The sequence below is a fragment of the Sebastes umbrosus genome, chromosome 9 (assembly GCF_015220745.1).
Source record: "Sebastes umbrosus isolate fSebUmb1 chromosome 9, fSebUmb1.pri, whole genome shotgun sequence".
NCBI lineage: Eukaryota > Metazoa > Chordata > Actinopteri > Perciformes > Sebastidae > Sebastes > Sebastes umbrosus.
In genome coordinates this window covers 4,487,143-4,508,384 of record NC_051277.1, presented here as the reverse complement: position 1 = coordinate 4,508,384, position 21,242 = coordinate 4,487,143, and the positions used below count along the sequence as shown (strand labels likewise).

The 21,242-nt window shown below is 41.5% G+C and overlaps 1 protein-coding gene across 3 annotated transcripts in view; it reads right to left on the bottom strand.

Moving 5' to 3' along the window:
- The window catches only part of zdhhc9 (zinc finger DHHC-type palmitoyltransferase 9), a 51,523-nt gene that overhangs the window by 9,587 nt on the left and 20,694 nt on the right, over positions 1-21,242 (bottom strand). For all 3 annotated transcript variants that reach the window (XM_037780419.1, XM_037780420.1, XM_037780418.1), the window contains 2 exons: positions 11,453-11,613; positions 2,502-2,660 (listed from right to left, as the gene is read on the bottom strand). In XM_037780419.1, the coding sequence (XP_037636347.1) occupies positions 2,502-2,660; positions 11,453-11,613 (320 nt within the window). The remainder of the gene's footprint in view (positions 1-2,501; positions 2,661-11,452; positions 11,614-21,242) is intronic.

Sequence of the window (21,242 nt, the reverse complement as noted above, 5' to 3'; positions counted from 1 at the left end):
TCATCTTACTCAGTTGGAAGCAGGCTACTCCTCCCTCCTTTAAACATTGGATCAGACATACACGACAATTTTTGATGCTAGAAAAGATAAGATTTGCTCTACGAGGACCTAAAGGATCATTTTAGCAGCGTATGGCGACCTTTCAGTACATATCTGCTCGAGCAGCTGTGAGATTGTAGTACGGTTTGTTTTGATAGTTTGCTATAGAATCTCTAAGCCGCCACGCACACATACACACACTGTTTTTGTTATTATTTTGTATTATTAGTAGTAGTAGTATTATTAGTATTATTATATGGGGATTATCTTATTATACTTGATTCTGTTTGTCTGTTTCCTTAGCAAAAAAAATTAAAATGTTTTCCTGTACTTGTGTATACAAAATGTTTTAGGTTTTTTTAAATGTGAAAACTATTAAACAAAAAATAAATGGATAATTTTTATATTTACTGAGTAGAGACGTTTCAGTGCTAACAATTTAAATTCAAGAGACAATGATGTGAATTGTAGTTTCGGTTATGGATGTCCAGAAACTTTTGTGCATTTATTTGTGTGCTTCTTTTACTAAAAATAACACAGAGTTTTGTCTAACTCTGGAGGAATGTGTTGTTTGGTCTCCAGGAAAATAATACACAGAAAAACACTCACATGTACACGATTAATCTTATTATTATAATGGACAAATTCCATATCCATAAATGTAAATTCACATTCAGTTGGTTGGTCCACCACTTTCATTCAGACTGAAATATCTCAACAACTAATGGATGGATTGACCTGTAATTTTGTACAAACACTCATTGTCTCCAGAAGATGTTATGCATGCTGACGTTAGCATTTAGCTCAAAGCACCATAAAACACAGCCTTGCAGAGCTGTAGCATGGCTGGAGACTGTTTTGCTGTTTCTCAATTTGCATTCTTCCGTGCTTACATGTGCTATTTTGAGTGCATACGTGTGTTCACACTGACAAGTATGGCAAAATGAATTGCACTATGAATACCTGCATGGTGTTAACATAATGGTCAAAAAGTTGGGTGTGGAACGCTGGACACTTCTCACCCTCAAAAGGCTACGTAGCGGAAGGAAAGGGACCAGCAAACTTGTGAAAATGGCTGAGATTGGTGGCGTATTTTCCCCTTCGTGAAACAGTGGGCACACACAAAAGCATGTAAAAGTAAAATCACGTTCATTTTTATTCAGTTTTACTTCAATTGTCAAGTGAGCAAACAAGCCGGCAGATATTTTGTCGGGCGGCAATCACGGTCAAAAGTTGCCATCAAAAGTCCGTCAAGTTGCAGTTTGCCATTAAAAAAGATTTGAGACAACACTACCCTGTCAAGATTCACGCACTTCGCAAATATCCGAAGTGAAGTTCAAATTGATAGACAGCATTTGTCTCGTTATAAATAGTCCCCCCTCAGTTTTTAGATCACATATAGAGAGCAGCAGGACAATAATCCATTACCCTGTTCACTCAATATGGACGTAAAAACCTTCAAATTAAAGCTGAAGCACTCGACTAGCTTCATCATCAATCTAAATTACAAAAAAAAAAAAAAGAGATGTATGCAGCGATACAGAGGTCTGGAGCCAGGCGAGCACTTTACCCCCATAGTTATTGTTTTATTTCAGCTCCAGTGTTGCTGCATACAGAGCTACAGCAAATCTCCAAATACTCACAGGCTATACTGTACATCAGACATCTGATAATATATCAACCAGAGACATGGCTCCGGGTATAAACAAATACAGTTTGTGAAGCAGTGTGGCTGTTTTGTTTTTTTTATTATGCTGCATCTTCTGTGAGAGACTTTAACCGCTATAAACAATGTCAGGTTAAGGAGGAGAAGATATGACTGCAGTAAAACTGAGGCATGCTGCTGTGTCATGCTTGGACTATGTGTGTGTGTGTGTGTGTGTGTGTGTGTGTGTGTGTGTTCCTACAGCAGGTGGACACAGATGAACCAGTGTTCACAATGACTGAGCACTTATTCCCTCACTGAGCCTCCACTGTCTCCTCTCATATCGCCTATGAGTCTACGCTCCCTTCAGACGCATTCCTCAATCATCAGAAGCCAAATCACTGTTATTCTGCAGGGTTGAGAGATGAACAGCTACACACACACACACACCACAACACACACACACACACACACAGTTCAAACCGCCTTAATAATTCAAAGCACATTCCATAAAAACACTCCCTGTGAAGTTTTTGGTTTCATTTGATTCAGTTTTCTGAAACTTTTTGCACCCCGTCTGCTGCGTCCAACGTTTATTTATAAAGCTATGATTTCTTATTTTTTCATTATAGTGACAAATGAAGGCAGAGAGGTAATTAAGATCCAGGCTTCAGCACACGTCAAAAAGCTATTTTTCAACCACAAAAACATAACTCACCTTTCTATTTCTGAAAAACTGAAATAAACCGATTTCAATGAGCTGTCTTCTCACTTTGTAAAAAGCCAGTGACGGCGGATCAGAGGACATTTTACTTACCGACGCAGTTGTCACAGATGCTGCAGTGAGACGCTCGAGGTGGTCGGAAGATCTTGCAGGTGTAGCAGTACTTCAGTTTCACGATCTGGTTGTTGATCTGAACATTGCGGATTCGAGGTGGGGGCCGCTGCCCCGCGGGGACGTTCCCGTTGGCGGCCTCTGTGGAAACAGGACAACATTCATTAGTAGGTGTCGGCAATCTTGATCACACGATAACTTATTATAAAAGGTGTTATTTAATCGCAATCTAATACAACAACACCACAAACTCTATCCTCAAAAATCACAAATTAAAGAATAACTTCGGTATTTTTCAACCTTGTTTTCCCGTGTATTTGTGTCTAAGTGACTAATGGGGACAACTCTTTTTGAAATCGGTCCAGTATTGAGAGAGAACGCCGCAGTCGCCAGCCGCTAAACCAGCTGTAATGTAATCATTTGGGGCAACCTGGTACCACTAAAAGTTCTTGTTTTTGCCACTGACAGGCTCAGATTGTTATTATAAGTGTCTGACAACATCAATGGAAAGGACCCTACAGAGAAATTAAACCTTTTTTCTTACCTTTTGCTTTCCGTTTGTTATTGTCATGTGACTTGTTGCTGGAAGACAACAGTAGAAACGTGAGTGGAGAGAGGAGCGCTGGCTGGTGTTGTCAGAGTTTGTTGTGTTGGAGTACAGAAAGCGTAGCTTAGTGTTATCTGAGGGGTCAGGAACCTTTACTATCAAAAGAGCCATTTTAGGCCAAAAAAAAAATCTGTCTGGAGCCATAAAACATCTGATCATTGTGATGAAGGTAACACAGTTTATAGTCTAAGTATATAGTATATAAGTCTAATGCAGTGAGGGCCAAAGAGACAATGTACTACGGAGTATTAGGGCCACATTGAAGGAAAAAACATCTGAGATTTACAGAATAAAGTCATAATATTACGAGAATAAAGTCGTAACTTTACGAGAAAAAAGTCGTAATATTACTAAACTTTATTCTCATAAAACTACGACTTTTTTCTCTTAAACTTCTGACTTTATCCTCATAATATTACGACTTCTTTTTCTCGTAAACGTTTGATTTTATTCTCGGAATATTATGACTTTATTCTCGAAATTTCAGATTTATTTTTTTCCTCAATGTGGCACTAATATTCCGTCGTATCGTCGTACCCTAACCCTACAACAATGACAGATAAAAATGAAAATGTAAACAAAAAACATTTATCCATTTCCATTTTTAAGAATCCACAGGGAGCCACTGGAGAGGAGCTGAAGAGCCGCATGTGGCTCCGGAGCCGCAGGTTGCTGACCCCCGAGTTATCTAAAAGATTTACAATGTCATGGCTGAATATTTAGCTGATTTCGACAATGTGGAGGCGACGCAACATTTCGCAGCGAGACTTCTCAGAGCGAGACAAACAGACCAGATCAAGCGAAAGGAAAGAAGAACGTTTTATTTCTCTGTAGGGTCCTTTCCATAATGTTGTCAGACACTTATAATAACAATCTGAGCCTGTCAGTGGAAAAATCAAGAACTTTTAGTGGACGTAAACGGACGGTACCATGCTGCCCCAAAGGATTACATTACAGCTCGTTTAGCGGCTGCCGTCTGCAGCGTTCTAAAAATACCGAAGTTATCCTTTAACACATCTGACAGTGGTTACACAAATAATGAACATTATAAGCTCTAGAAAATGTATCCTGCAGCCCTGTTGCAGCTGGATTGCATTAGACTGTACAGGTCTTAGACAGTGAGAGATGTGAGATTCAGTGACAAGGACAAGAAAAAAATAGGACGTAAATCTTGACAGCTGAACCTTGAGGGTGTCAGTGAATGACATCGTTGGCTCGATGCAGTATTAATGATGGTGGATTTATGCGTAATCGCTACTGAGCTGTTGATATTATTTATTAGCAACACTATAACATGGTGTCCTGCTCTGTTTGGGCTTCAACTAACCTTCCTAACACTGAAATATCTTTTAGGTGGTTTTGTTTCTGCAGTCGACAAAGAAAAACAACATTATCACACGTTCACTTTCCCCTAGCAATTCAGATCTTTCTGATTATGTAGCACTGCAGGAGCCGAGAGTGCAGAGAGGCTGGCTAATGACCAGAGGGCTGCTGGATCTCTCCAGAGAGCAACTGTTAGGGAGAAATCCACCATTAACATGTTCCACGGGGAAGGCGTGAATGTGGAGGTAATGGAAAAGACAAAGCATGCTCATTTGACTTTCTGGGGATAAAATAAGATAAGAAATGTGGCATTTGTGGAAATTAAATTATGTGAATGATCATACTCTGTTATGTAAAACAACCGTTTCTGCATAAATAAATCAGTGAAACTAGCACGCCTACAAGCTTGCATCAAAACCATCCATCTACAGACATAAAGATTGTGAAAATGTACTTTATCTGACAGTGCAAATGGCTCCGCATTATGAATCCACTGAATGTAGGATTAGTGGCTTTCAGGATAAACCAGCGGAGAATAAATTAATGAGTCATCACTCACAGGGAATGATGCCACTCCCTCGGGTAACAAAGCTCTGTCTGCTAGTGGCATTATATATTCCAAGAGGATGCCTCTCCTCCTATTAGCATTCCCCCTCGGGACTTGTGGCTAACAGGCTGAGAGGACAGAGCGTCGAGGAAGCAGCGGCGGCTTCATCAACATGCCTGCCTCGGCCTCAGAACGAGATCCCAACCTGGCTGTTATCTGTTAGCACGCCCACAGCTCATAACAGCAAACAGCTACCCTAACACATTAACAAACATACTGTATGAGGAGGTACAAGTGTGGGACGGAAGTTGTTAAACTAAGTGCTTCATTTAGGCTGCTTCAGTGCACATTCTCTTCACAGTCATGTGATCCATTTCAGCATTTAAGTGATGAATGTCTATTTTGGGAGATTTGTTGAGATGTGTTTGGTGGAAAGGAAAACATTTTACCAAAAAAGGTGCACTTGCACACATATTTAGCGTATTAAAGGTAGGGTCAGTAATGCTGAGAAACTAACAAGAGTACACTAGATTCTAAAAATGAATGCAGCGTGGCGCAGCAGGCTGACATGTTCTTCTGTCCATCTCCATCTCCCCTGTTTCAGTGCCCAGGACAATGCCGCTGACGCACAACTGCACACACACGCATCTCTACACACAACAAACAGCGATATCCCTCTGAAAATAACTAATAATAATTAGTTAGAATGGTACTCGGAGAGCGCAGACCTCCGCCCCCACTCTCCGTTCAGCACGCGCCATCATCCACGTCTATTTTGTTTATGTTGAGATCAGCTGTACGTAGCGGAGCATCGTAAAACACTTCATTCTAACTGGACAGAAACAAAATAAAACTCACCTAAACCGTTGTCGTTACTCTTCCCAACAATCACCAAGTGTGCTTTGGTCGAACTCAACTGTAATTTCACAGAGTTTAATGTGAAAAAACGCCGAATCTACAGTCCACCCCCCCCCTTTGCTCTCTCTTTGAAGGAAGAAGGCGGGGTCATGCGTCTGATCGGAATTCTTAAAAAATATTCCTGAATATGGATCATGATCCGGATCGCCACCAAAACTGAATGGATTGTTCATTGTGTCACACCCCACCCCTCCAAAAGATTTCATTCAAATCCATCGCAGACTTTTGGAGTAATCCTGCAAACGGACAAACAAACAAACCAAAAAACAAACCAACGCCGGTGAAAACATAACCTCCTTCCTAGGCCTTCGGCCTTGGCGGAGGTAATAATGTTGAGGGATTATTCCTTATTTCATGGGCTATTTTGGAATTTATATATTATTACATACTTATATAAAAAAAACTAAAAAAAACGAAGCATTTAAATAGTGATTTGGAGGTTGAATACCATGGCAACGGTTGAAGTTACAAAGCTTTGAAGCATTCGGGTCAATTGTATTTGAACAGCACGACCAACCCTACCTCTAATTTGTCTCACTTCTCTGCATTTGACGGCTTCCCTAAATTAAATATCTTTTGGTTTTAGACTGTTGATCTTGCAAAAAAAGTAAATTTGAAGACATCACGTCTTGGGCTCTGGCAACGTATGAGGACGATTATTAAAAAGACTAAACGATCAGTGAAAATAAAAAATAATTAACACATTTATAAATAATGAAAATAATCATTAGTTGCAGCTCTATTCACATAAAGAATCCCCAAATAGGATTTCCTCACATAAACATACATGCCGGAGCTGTACAGGTCATCACGGCCACAGCTGGTTAGACCAGAGAGCCATTGTCATCCAGCGAGTGGTATGAGTCACAGTCATGATGAGAGAAGCGCTGGCTACCAGCTAACCCTGTTCTCAGAGGACCGGCTGCCTCAGCCTTGCTGCTTTTACAGCCCTCCTCTGTCACCAGCCGAGACCAGCCTCCACCCCACGCCTCTCGACTGGAGTGAGAGAGCACGAGTGATGGCTGAAGGACACCGTGAATCTTTAACAGAGACAAAGAGTGAACATTGAACAGCCGCACAGGCAGACAGGGAGGGAGGGAGAGAGGGCTGTTGCAGAATAAAAGCTTATTGCTTCAGATATAAAGAGCGTGTGGACAGCACAGGAAGTGGACAACAAAAAAATCACTATTTCTAAAGACAACAGGGCGGGTTTATTTTTGGTCTGCAAAGGCTTTGTTGTCATTATGATACAGCATATAGTTTGTTTTACATAATGAGACAACATGATCCCCTGTAATGAATGTGTGTGTTAGACTGAGCGCCACTTCCACGGACGAGCACACCCAACCTTCAGCGACTTAAAGAATAACAAACATGAATAAACCAACAGCTCTGAGGCGGTGTGCTCACTGCTTAACTAGCATATATACTGAAGTATTTATGCCTCCAAAATACTTTCACATGAGCTACTTCCAACTAATTCGCAGTCCAGAACTTTGGACTAGGGATGTTAATAATTAACCGTTTAACCGTTAACCGACATTAAGCATTTTAATCGATTAACGCTATCGGTTAAAGGGTTAAAATAAATATTCAGAATTAATTAAAAAGCTGAGAAAAACACTGAGGAGCGGCTCGTCTCTTTAAGGAGCCGGAGTTGCAGATACAGGAAGTTGGCTCCCGTCTATCGCTCGCTTGAGCAAAACGAGTTGTAACCTCGTAGCATTTACCCACCGACAAATAAACTGTACACACACTGTCTGCTACACCTACGTTCACAGCTAGAACGCCACCAACAAACCTACACTCCCCGCCGCCAAACACACACGGACTGTCGGACACTCGTAAAAGTTACGCCGCAATGACAGAGCGGCGGCGAGCACGAAGATACCAGCAGAGCTACAGCTGCTCACTGTTTGTGGGACAATCGCTATCGTTACGCAGCGCAGACAGAAAAATCTGCTAAACTGAATTCAATGTGCGGTGGAGACTGTTACTGGAAACGTGGCTGCATGTCCGCGACACTACACGCAGCAGCGTAGGTGCTAGGTTAACTATCCTGAACTGGAGACTCAGTTGTCTGTTGTGCTCCTACACTGCAGCTGGCGCACCGCTGCATGCGAGGCACTAATCTTGTCGGTTAACGGTTAATAATCGGTTAACAAGGGTCGTTATCGGTTAAGAATTTTTTTCAAAACTAGCATCCCTAGTCTGGACGTAATTTTATACAAAAAAGAAGAACCTAGATGATGATGATGTAACAGCACATGAACTGTAATAACCATTTGTCCTGTTGTTGACTTGACATTTGAATGGATGTAGATAAGGGGTTTGTGCCCGGTGGTACTATCAGTACTGATTGTGCACAATGCATGCACACTTCAAGGTGAGGAGCTGGACTGCAATCACACAAGAAGAGGTGAGACCACACGCTACTTCAAACCTGCCAACAATCTGCAGTGGATCTCAACAGTATTACTGGAGGTGCATGAATAAGGATGCTGCTGGGCTTTCCTTCCAATCAATAAATTGGTGTTGCTATATACAAATGTTCTTCAGATTCACACAACCATAGTATGTCTCTAATTCAAGTCAAAGTCCCAAGGTTTGTAAAGATACAAAAAATTTCATGCAAACTTACATGGATGTGTTTATATTATGGACCTATGTGTCTGAAAGAGGGCTGTCAATCGATTCAAATATTTCATCGCGTTCAATCTAATGATTGTCTATAGTAGATTGTGATTAATCACACATTATCTGTTCAAAATGTACCCTACTTGATTGGTATTTAATCCTCTTATCAACATGGGAGTGGGCAAATATGTTGCTTTATGCAAATGTATGTATATATTTATTATTGTAAATCATTTAACAACACAAAACAATGACAGATATTGTCCAGAAACCCTCACAGGTACTGCATTTAGCATAAAACAATATGCTCAAATCATAACATGACAAACTGCAGCCCAACAGGCAACAACAGCTGTCAGTGTGTCAGTGTGCTGACTTGACTATGACTTGCCCCAAACTGCATGTGATTATCATAAAGTGGGCATGTCTGTAAAGGGGAGACTCGTGGGTACCCATAGAACCCATTTACATTCACATATCTGGAGGTCAGAGGTCAAGGGACCCCTTTGAAAATGGCCATGACAGTTTTTCCTCGCCAAAATTTAGCGTAAGTTTGGAGCGTTATTTAACGTCTAAACGTATTTAATGTCTAAGTTGACGTGGTTGGTACCGATGGATTCCTTTTTTAGTTTCATATGATGTCAGCATCTTCACTCTAGCTTTAAAACTGAGCCCGCTACAACCTAAAAATCTCAAATTGTGTTAATGTGTTAAAGAAATTAGCGGCGTTAAAACGACTTTGTGTTAACTCGCAATTATCGTGTTAACTTTGACCGCCCTAATCTGAAATAAAGTTGAATTGAATTGAATATAAATGTTTATGAATATTATTGAATATTAATGTTTGATGACTCATCCTGCACTCGCCACACTGGACATATAAAACTGCACGTCACCGTTTGTGGGTCGTAGTAGCTAACAAAGCAATATGCAAAAGTAGGAAGAGATGCGTGTTTGGATATCAGACTCTCTGTCACTGCACTGCAGCAGTACATGCAGATGAACGGCAAAAGACTGCTGGATGACTTCTCGAAAACACCAGCGGACTTTTACCGGCGGGTGAGCGGGAGGGCTCCAGGCGCCATTCATCTGCATGTACTGCCCGCGGCAAAGTTTTGATCTAACAACAGGTGAGGTGTGTGTGTGTGTGTGTGTGTGTGTGTGTGTGTGTGTGCGGAGCCAGCAGTCCTCTGTAGCTCACCTATCACGCTAAACAGCCCACACACGTTTTAGTGGTCCAAACAAATGCGAAGGATTTCATTTAAATCCCTCTTATAACTGTACACCTCTCAAGTATTCTGTTTCACTGTGAGATACGTCACAGTACAGCAGTTAAGAAACGCTCTAACTTCCGTTTCACAGTGACTTTAAACCTGCATTTCTTTTACCACTTGGGAGCAGCGAAAACAAGCTACTCAACATTGACATATTATCACCTTTTAATTGGATATGACAAGCTTGGTAGCAAACAGTTTACATATTGTTTACACAGCCAGCAGTTACGGAGCAACATTGTCATTCATGTGGAGTCGTGTTTCTGACCACCTGATGAATCTAAATCCAATATTCACTGTTCTTTTAGCTCTGTTTGTTGATCTCTACCACCAACTCTTGAGAGAAAAATATCTCTGACTCTTCAGCTGCTAAATGCTCCACTATGTTCAGCAGCTAGTCGCCAACTGTGTCTGTCTGCTGGTTGATGTTGGGTAGTATAAAGTGAAAATAGCTGCCGGCTGTGGCCAAAAACAACACTATGAGAGCGACCCAAAACAGTACGTTTGCAGTCGGACGGCTAAACAATGAGCAGAAACTCACTATGACGCTCCATAAGGCCGAGGGGGGAGCTGCAGATTCAGGTGATAATTCTCTGTAAGTAGCGACCCCTTTCACACTGGTTTCACATTGTCATTTATTGCATTGTAATTCTAAAAAATATTGATTATAGCAGCTTTAAGATATGTCTTCATTAAATCACTGACACTATCACAAAAACAGAATGTGATAAATGTACGGAAAACTTGTGAAGGGGATCTTTAAAGGCCACAAACTCTTATTTTATCAATCTTGTTCTTACTCTGAGTGATGAGATTCTAAATGCACGCTGACAAAGTTAGAACTGTTCATATAAGAGATTTCTGTATTTGTGGTTTTTTTTCTCTGTGCTCTTCTGACTGGTTTGAAGTGGGCGGGGATCAGCAGAAAAAAACTGATGTCCTAAACCAGGGGTCAGCAACCTTTACTATCAAAAGAGCCATTTTAGGAAAAAAAAAAAAAAAAAAATCTGTCTGGAGCCACAAAACATTTGAGCATTGTGATGAAGGTAACACAGTTTATAATCTAAGTATATAGTATATAAGTCTAATGTAGTGAGGGCCAAAGAGACAATGTACAATGGAGTATTAGGGCCACATTGAGGGAAAAAACATCTGAGATTTACAGAATAAAGTCCTCTTAATATTATGAGAAAAAAGTCCTAATGTTACGAGAAAAAAAGAAAATAACACGTACAATTACTACTTTATAATATTATAACTTTATTCTCGAAATCTCAGATTTATTTTTTTTCCTCAATGTGGCCCTAATACTCCGTCGTACCATAGACTTACAACAATGATAAATAAAATTGAAAATGTAAACAAAAAAACAGTTATTCATTTCCACTAATTATTTTATAAATCCACAGGGAGCCACTGGATAGGAGCTAAAGAGTTGCATGTCGCTCTGGAGCCACAGGTTGCTGACCCCTACCTATACATACCAGGATGTTTTACTAATTTTGATTATGCTTATTCAGTCATGAATATTAAATATCACAGAGAAAGACCTGAAGACAAGTTTTTAGGGGAAATACTGGGGAGACGAGAGCTTAGGTGAATAAGAAAATAAGTTGCTTAAACTCACCAATTTCCATCTCGATGAATGTGGCTTCCTCTGGGAGAGCCCGCGGCAGCACCCCGGGGTCGCTGAAGCTGGTCCTCAGCAACATGGCGATGACGAAGAGGAAGAGCACGATGGCGAAAACTGGGATGGCAGGAGACAGATGGACAGCCAGGTACGGACATCTGTAGGAGAATGAAGATAGAAAAAAAGATTAAGATCCAGTCTAAAAGCAGGTAAAGGTTCTCAGAAAGGTGAAGAGGGGAAGCTGTGATGTCACAGTTAGGCTACCTCCGGGTCTGAGAAGTGAAGCCAATGCTGAAGTGCCTTAAACCTGCATTCTGTCTAACAGCCAGCAGGGGGCGACTCCTCTGGTTGCAAAAAGAAGTCTGATTGTATAGAAGTTAATGAGAAAATAAGCCTACTTCTCTCTTGATTTATTACCTCAGTAAACATTGTAAACATGAGTTTATGGTCTCAATCGCTAGTTTCAAGTCTTCTTCAATACAGCATGATGTTCATTTAGTAAATTATGGTCCCATTTAGAGTCAAATAGACCATAAAGCAGGGGATGCTTTAGGGCGTGGCTACCTTGGGATTGACAGGTCGCTACCACAGCGTTGTCCGGTCTGGGAGTTGTCTGTGTTTTTGTCTTACAACTTTAAACCTGATTAAATCTTATTCAGCGTTCAGTTGTACATAGCTCCACCCTCTCTTGTCACTTCTGGTTGCAAAAAAAACCAAGATGGTGACGACCAAAATGACGAACTCGAGGCTCCAAAACAGCAGTCTACAAACCACTGGGTGACGTCCCGGTGACTACGTCCACTTCTTATATACAGTCGATGTTTACAACAGAACTGTAAGTGAAAAACTTTTGTGTCTTGCTTCGTCATGATGAGAGCTGCTACGTTTAGTCCATAAACGAATGTCAAATTAAATTAAACGGTCGCAAGATTATTAATCAGCAATTATTTCCATAACTGATTAATCGTTTATGTAATTTCTTTTTCTGGTTCCAGCATCTACAATGTGAGTATTTGCTGCTTTTTGGTTTTGTTTTACATCATTGTGAACAAAATATAAAATTTTGTAGGGTTGGTTGAACCTTTGTCACCTTGGACCTGAGGAAATGAGATGGACATTTTATAGACAAAACATTTAATAACTGCCAGATAAATTGAATCATTAGTTGCAGACCTAAATTTCATACCAAAAGTCATACTGTTTGAAGTAAAATATTAAATATTTTTGCATCACAGCTACACATGACGACTGCAGACAACAACCTTAACAGAGATCAGGCAGGCGAGCTCTGTTTTGTCTTTCAAATCTCTTTTAAATACGCACTTTATCAGAATTGTTTTCTCTTAAATCGGTTATTATTATGATATTATTCTACTTGTTGTAACTGTGTTTTAATGCTTCATACCTTGCTTGTCTTTTTTACTGTATCAACTCTATTTCTATTTATACTACCTGTTAATTTGTGCTTTTTATGTCTTTGTAAAGCACTTTGTATCTTGTTTTTGAGTGCTATGTAAATAAAGTTATTATTATTATTAACAGAGGTGGGAGAGCGTTCTCACAAAGAGCATGTGCAGAGAGAGGTCACAACACGACAACGTACATATTCTGAACTGGTGTTTCAGAGCAGAAGGTCATGAACCGTGTGAGCTGCCCTTTCTCTGGACCGTGTGTGGAAGTCGTGGCCGTGAATAAACAACGCAATGCCACACTTCCCCCCCTCACCTTCTGGAGGAATGAGCGGAGAAACATTAGCATAACTCCGTTTGCCGTGGCCATTGAGATTAGAGCCAGCAGGGCTCCACCGAGACGGCCTGCTGCTCAGAGCGATAACAGATGTGAGCTGCAGAGCAAAGTGCTGCGACAGAACAGAACAGCAGCAGCAGCAGCAGCAGCAGCAGCGAAGGCTTCTGCATGAAGTTATTAATAGTTAAACTGTGCGGCCTCATCTCCCTCCCAAGTGGCCGGGATCATATATTCATAATGCAACGCCAATGTTGCACTACAGGGTTGCAAGGTATTGTGCCATATCCTGTACAAGACTAACTTTTGTACTGCGTGTCATGCATAAACCCTGCACACACACACACACACGCACACACACACACACACACAGATGACACACACTCTGCTTCATTTCATGGAAGATGAGAATTTGCGTTTTTTTAGTTTAGTTTAGCAGGTTGTCCGCTGTGTGTCTGCCCGGCGTAACGACACTCTGTCTGTCCGGATTAACGATAGCGATTATCCTACAAACAGTGTGTGTGTTTGTGCTACATTAGCAGCTCTAGCATTGCCGATGGCTCCGTGCTCGCTGTAGCCACACACTTACGCTCCGTCAGCGGGGCGGAACTTCAGCGAGTTTCCGACAGACTGTGTTGTCGGTGGCGTTCTAGCTGTGATCGTCGGTGTAGCAGACAGTGTGTGTACAGTTTATTTGTCGGTGAATAAATGCTACGAGGCTACAACTCCTCCGCTCAAGCGAGCTGTAGACGGGAACTAACTTCCTGTATCTGTAACGCCAGCTCCGCCTCTTGAGGTGGACCAGCTTTTCTCCTTAAAGTGACGCGTTTTTCTCAGCTTTTTAATTAATTATTAACATTTCTTTTAACCGTTTTAACCAATATTATTATTATTATGATAATCAACTGATTGCTTAAGTTGTTTTTCAAGAAAAAAAATCCCAGAAAGTCTACGGTTCCAGTGAGAAAGAGCTGCTTTGCTTTGTCTTAAATGATAATAAACTGAATATCTTTGGGATCTGGACAAAACAACTCACCGTGGGAGGAAAGAAACCAAAAAATATTCAAGTTTAAGAAGCTGCAATCAGCAATTTTTTTCTCTTAAACAGATTAATCGATTATCAAACTAGTTGACGATTAATTTAATAGTTGACAACTAAACGTTGCTACTCCAAAATCGATTACTCAAGAAAATAATCAGCAGATAAATAGGAAAAAGAAATAATGATTAGGAGCAACCTTAAGTATCAGCAATAAGGATTTTAAAAGACACAAAATTGGTACACAAGGTGCATTTGAGTGGAACATAACATCTCATATGGACAGCAGCCATTTATCGGTATCACATATCAGCCAAAACACGGCAGATACGGTTACATAAATGAGTACGACCTATATATTATTCTGGGTGGCCGAAACTGCTTGAAAGCAGCGGCAATGTATGAGGATGTTTTTATTACTGTGTGATTATTTTTGGTTGAGTTAGGATTCGTTTGATCAAACTTTACTCTTATAGACATTTTTTATTTCAATTCCAACGAGCTGAAGTACAGAGCCAACACAACAAAAAGAGGTGTATCTGTCCAGATACTCAAAGACTGCACTGTATATCAGACATCCATACTTGCCAACCTTGAAACCTAAAAAATAGGGAGGATTTGGAAACTAAAATGATGGGTGTGGCATCATCCTCAAAAAAAATTGGAGTTTCAGAGTTTGTTTTCTGCATTCTGGTGACTTTTAAAGAATGAAAATTGCAAAATAATTATAATTATAACGTGCACTGCAACAGCAGTTTTATGTTAAATACTTTTAATTTTACTTTTAATTCTCAGGAACGAGCTCGTGTGCTTGAGTAGGTCTATTTCTTTTTCCTACTCTCTATATTTCTCTCTTCGTCTCTCACTCACTGAAGGTCCTTTCAGACACAACTGCAACAACGGCACCACTGCGTTTTGAAACCTGTCATTTCCAACGGCTTGCGCCACAACGGCCTCTTGCTGCATCGAGCAAAACCCAACTTTGTGTGCAGAGTGCACTGAATCCGTGAGAAGCTCTCTTCCCCCCAGGAAAAAAAGACATTAGGTGTCGCTGTATTGTGACTTTTACACGCTAAGCAGAACAAGAAACGGGTTGAGATAACGAAAAGAAGAAAAAAAAGGTGTGAAAATTTGTCATAAATCAGGAGAAATACGGGAGAATTGTGACCACGGGAGGAAACCGGGAGAATGCGATGAAAAGCGAGAGTCTCCCGTGAAAATCAGGAGAGTTGGCAAGTATGCCGACATCCACAACTGGTCATTTAATCGAATCAGCAACTATTTTTGATCAATATTAAAGCGTACAAGTTGGTTCCACTTTCTAAAAAGTGAGGATTTGTTACTTTCCTCTGTTGTATATCATTTTTAAAGGGACTATTTGTAACTTTCTTAAATGCTTGTTAACAGTGACACCTGTGGCCGTGAAATCAACGAAAGTCAGCGTCGAGCTTGCGCTTGCTCGCTCTACATAGACATGTACAAGCATCGCTCCAAACAGTGAGACGACACACGTCAGCTAAAACCACAATATCACTCTATATTTCAGCTGCTTGGCAGTAATGTTAGCTGACCAGACGAAGGTCTCTCCATGAACATGATTTAGATCTGATCCTAGTGTTGGCTTTTCCTGCCTCAGCGCAGGCTGATGCAGCGGGGCTCCGCAGGGTGTCTCTCTGCTCTCTCCGCCCGCAGCCGGAGGAAACAGGGAGACACCGGAGTTTTGGTCGGAGACGATAACCTTTCTCTCTGCGGAGCCCCGTCACTTCACAAGACACGGGAAACCTCTGTTGGTCTGGAGGAGCTGCAGCATTTATTTCTGCACAAGCGTCCACTGTACATTCACTAGATATTCTCAGAGCTAAACTAACTCTTCTGCAGTGTGGAGTGAGCGTGCGTTCACGTCTAGAGGTGGAGCGAGCTGAGCGAGAACGCGCGCTGTCTGAGTGAAGGTGAGCAGGCAGAGGAGGAGAGGCAGTGGCTACACGCGAGCGCGCATAAGCGAGCGCGCATGTGTCCCGACCCGGTACATTCATATGCTTAAAAAGTTACAAACAGTCCCTTTAAATTGATCATCTTTGAGTTTTGGACCCTGACAATCATCTACGTCATCATTTACAGTTGTCATACATAATATTGTCTTGTCTTCTCTGGGTTGTCATCACACCCACACTGACACGCGGCTAACAGGAAGTTTAGAGGAAAAGGATTTGGCTGAGTAAGCACCTGCCAGTCAGCACAACATGTCAGAGAACAAAGTCCACCTGTGTATTCATACTTCTTCATGTTACAGATACACCATGCAGGTACGTCAGCATACCTGTGCACTGATGAAACAAACACACCCTCACACACACTCAACACCTGCTGAACTGGTCTGAGCAGTTTTCCCTGCAGTGCCTTTTTTCACACTAATGGAAACTCGGAGCAGAGATCAGATCAATAGAGATTTCCACTGGACCAGGCCGGTGAAGTATGTTTGGCCCATTTGTTAGAGCAGAGAGCAGCCAGAGGATTCAGACTGAGGAGAGGCAGTCTGCCGATGAAGTGTAATTCCCGTAATGATGACTGGTAGGTATTGGAGGCACACTCAATCATCGCTTCCCATCGTGCTCTGCAGCACGTCCTTCCTGGATGTGACCGTTTCCCTCTGCCGTCGAGGAGCAGGGTGGTGCTGGCACCGTGACGCTGTGTGTGTTCATCAGTCACCGCGGAGGCAGCGGAAGAGGAAAAACTGGACTTAATCAGGCCCCCGTGTCCATGTGGAGAGAAATGTTTTCATCAGCAAGGCGATCGATCAGACCGCCAAGTGACACTCATGTGCCACTTACACATTCCCTCTCTCTCTGCCTCTCCTTTTAGGCTCACCATAAACTAGTTTCCGAGGTATAACTAAGTACATTTACTCGAGTGCTCCAGCTACAACATGAAAATGCTGCTTATGTGTTAAAGTCTGTTTATAGACGAACTATGCAATATGTAAAAAAAAGTTGTGCAAAACCTTTTGAGGCTCCAGAGGGAGCTGTGCGATGTCTGATAAATTGCCTCAAGTGATGTCACATGAGTCAGCGATTGTTAGGGGCTGAAGATGAAAAAAAAATCTGGGGGTGTGGAGAAAGAAGTGAGCTTCCCAGACCTCTGTAGCCCGCTCCTCATCTCTTGAGGCCAACGACTAGAGGCTACATTAGCCACTACTAGAACAAAACAACCAAATCTCAGACCAATACCACACAGACTAATTGCGTTCGTTCGAGAGGAACTGTGCCTCGCCTGGAAAGTAGACGAGATCAGGCGGCAGCAGCAGGGGATGGTGACAAAAAGCTGCGGTCAAGTCGGACAGTTTCCAGCCGTTTCGAGCAACCTTCACGGAATTTACAGGAAGTCACAGAAAAAGTAACTTCCTGTTAGATCCGATCTGTAGGTTACTTGTAGTTTTCAGACCACGTTGGGATTTATTTATATTTGTTTGTAAATCTATGTGGAAATGTGGGTGTGTCTGGCATTGGATTCTATCCTTTGTTATTTCTATGTCCGCCTTGTAAAGCACTTTGTAATGAGCACTCGTTTTGATAAGTGTTATATAAATAACCTTCATTATTATAATAATTATTATTATCAACCACACAAGATGTGTTTGTTAACAGATGAAACCATTGTACAACATGAGACTAATACAATCTAGCGTTAAATATCACAATTACACAACACGTGGTGTTTGCTGTCAAAACTAAGAGCCAATCAGCTCTTTGATCAGGCGCGAGCCAGGCGTTTCCCAGAATGCCCTGGGTCTTGCAGTCGGTGGAGAGCAACTGCGGCGCCTGGCTCTAAAAACTGCGGCCGCCTCGATCTCGTGAGGTCATCGTTGCCCACGTGTGCATGACGTCAGAGCGAGTCGGCATCAAGTAGGACACAAATCTAACCGGCATACATTGCGCGGCGACTCTGGCATGGCTCATCTCGAACGAGCCTATTGTCTGCAATCAAGTTGCATGGTGGGTAATGTAGGAAGCAGGTTTTGACAAGGAAGAAGAATGTGTGAAATAAAAAAGGATATTGAGGGATGATATGTTTACTAAGGGTACAACGGATCACAAAACTCACTGTTCGGATCATATCGCGTTTTGAGTCACGGATCGGATCAGCAGAAAAACAAGGGAGCAAATATAACTTATAGCCCTGAATGAATATCGTCCGATAACGATCGCAGTAAAACTTTATTTCACTCCCAGAAAAATATATTTTTATTACACATCGGTCTACCAGAATTAGTATGCAAATTAAGTGTTTCTGCCATATGCTACATTCCACTTTATTTACTTAATGAGCCCCTACACAACTGCCATAAAATCACTAAAGGAGTGACCATTAGAGCTCTTTGAATATAGAAAAGAGATTTTTAATAATCGGTACCCCATTAGCTGTAAAAAAAAACTGCAATCAGCTGCTCATAATGGACAATAATCACATTAATACAAAACAGTTACACAGTGTTACATAAGAGATATGTTACATGATGATTCTGCATGGAAAGTGTGAAGTTCACTCTCATGTGTGCGTGTGTGTCGGGCATTAGATGCATTAGGGTGTGTCTACTGCAGACTTTGATCCAGAGGATTTCCCCTCTTAACTCAGGATGACACGAAGCTCAAAGATGAGAAGCTTCTAAAGTCGGGATATCTCTGAATTACAATCACTCTCAACCTCGCAGCAATAAAACCACTGAACCCAGGATTAATACGTCACCGCGCCGGCGTCGGTGACTCATGACACTTTACCGTTGTGGAACATTTCAAGCACTAACCTCTATTAATACTTAACAGTTGTAAGCTGTTGTGTGTTGAATGAATCATACTACAGATGAATTATGCACCATGCTGTGCTGTCAGATCCACAGTGGGCCTCAGCAACAGCCCTCTGTCATACAAACATCTGTAGACGGTGACTCTGCCCATTTCTACGGCACTGCTGAAAAAACAAACTAAAGCTCACAAACTCTACATGCCCTCTCCCTCCTTCTCCACAAACTCCATTACCCAACTTGGTAAATATCCTGAGTAGAGGGAGGTTTCGTAAGACCCTCTGCGGGAGGAATTTCAGACAACTTTTGCCCTTTTCCACAGAAGTAATTGTGCCTCTCATGTATTGTTATAACATTTGAGTCACAGAGATAAGCATACGCAGTACTCTTTGAAGGTCGTTAAACATTTACTGCTGGTTCTTAAAGTATTTCCAGAATCCTTTTCTAGTCTTTTCCAACCATCTGAATGAAAAAATACTCAGTCTGCTGCATGATAAAAAAAAAATGCTTGCACTGTATTTCCAAATCCAGGTAGCCAGAACACACAAACGTCCTTTTGAGCAAGAAGATATGTAATTTCTGGCTATAGTAGAAAGTAGCGCCGAGCACGGCTCCAAATCTTGAACAGTATCGGGTGCCCGGTAGTAAGAACAGATGAAACAAATCACCAGCACTCACAGATAAAGGATCTTTCTTAGTTTCAGCTATAAGCCATCATCAGCGTCAGAAACATGTTCATCTTTTTGCCCAGAATAAACTAAGAAAGAGCTTTTATCTGTGAGTGCCGTTGATTTGTTTGTTATGTCTTTTCTGTCTACCATCTTTGATTGGAGCAGTGGTGGAAAGTACATTTATATAAGTATGTACTTTACTCGAGTATTTCTATTTTTATACCACATTACAATGCAGAGGGAAACATTGTTTTATGCCACAACATTTATTTGACAGCTGTATATACTAGGTACTTTTCACATTAAGATTTGAAATTAAAAAACATATGATGAACTTATAACTTATACTAGAATGGCACTCGGAAAGCGCAGACCTCCGCCAAGCTGCCCGAGTACGATTGCCCCCCTGTCTCCGTGCAGCATGCGCCATCATCCACGTGTATTTTTGTCTATGTTGAGATGAGCTGTACTTAGCGGAGCAGCGTAAAACACTTCATTCAAACTGGACAGAAACAAAATAAAACTCACTCAGTAACTCGTTGTTACTCTTTCTAACAATCACCAAGTGAGCTTTGGTCGAACTCAACTGTAATTTCAATGTGAAAAAACGTAGATTCAGTTGTCCCCCCCTCGCTCTCTCTCTGAAGGAAAGAGGCGGGGTCATGCGTCATGAACGCGTCTTCAGTTACACTGCACATGTGTTATACCCAGAGGTCTTAATGTTCAGGCTGATCGTAATGCTTAAAAACATTCCTGATTCCAGATCATGATTCGGATCGCCACCAAAATCTAATGGATTGTTCATTGTGCCACACCCCACCCCTCCAACGAATTTCATTCAAATCCATCGCAGACTTTTGGAGTAATCCTCCAAACGGACAAACCAACAAACCAAAGCCGGTGAAAGTATAACCTCCTTCCTAGGCCTTCGGCCTTGGCGGAGGTAAAAATGCATGTTAAAGATTAAACCAGTGGTTCTCAACCTTTTTGGCCTCTCACACAAAAAAAAAATCAATGTCTAGTCGAGACCCTTTGTCGTGTTTCAGATGTCTTTAACGGTGCAGCCCCACTGTAACCAACCAATTTGCATAAAACCGCGTCCGCCCTGCCCCGCCGGTCGCTTGTCAAAACTACAATTAACGCTATTAACAGTTTATCAAAGAGAGATTTCCCCTCTAAACTTCACAGATAGTTGCATTTAAATAACGGTTCCTGTTCCAGAAGAAGTAAAATGATCCGTTATTTCACAAAAACAGCAAAGATCAGAGAATATGTTTCTTCTTTCCTCTCCCATTAATCATCTCACGACCGCTCAGCTTCACTTTGTGACCTGTTGGAGGGCCCGACCCCAAGGTTGGGAACCACTGGTATTAAACTAACTCACTGTATATAAAGCACATTTAGCTGATATGTACTTTTACTTGAGTAGCATTTTGAATGCAGGACATTTGCATATAATGGAGTATTTATTTAACAGTTGTATCTGCTGTAACTTGGATAACCGGTTAAACGTTTTAAAACCAATTTGTACAGCGTCAA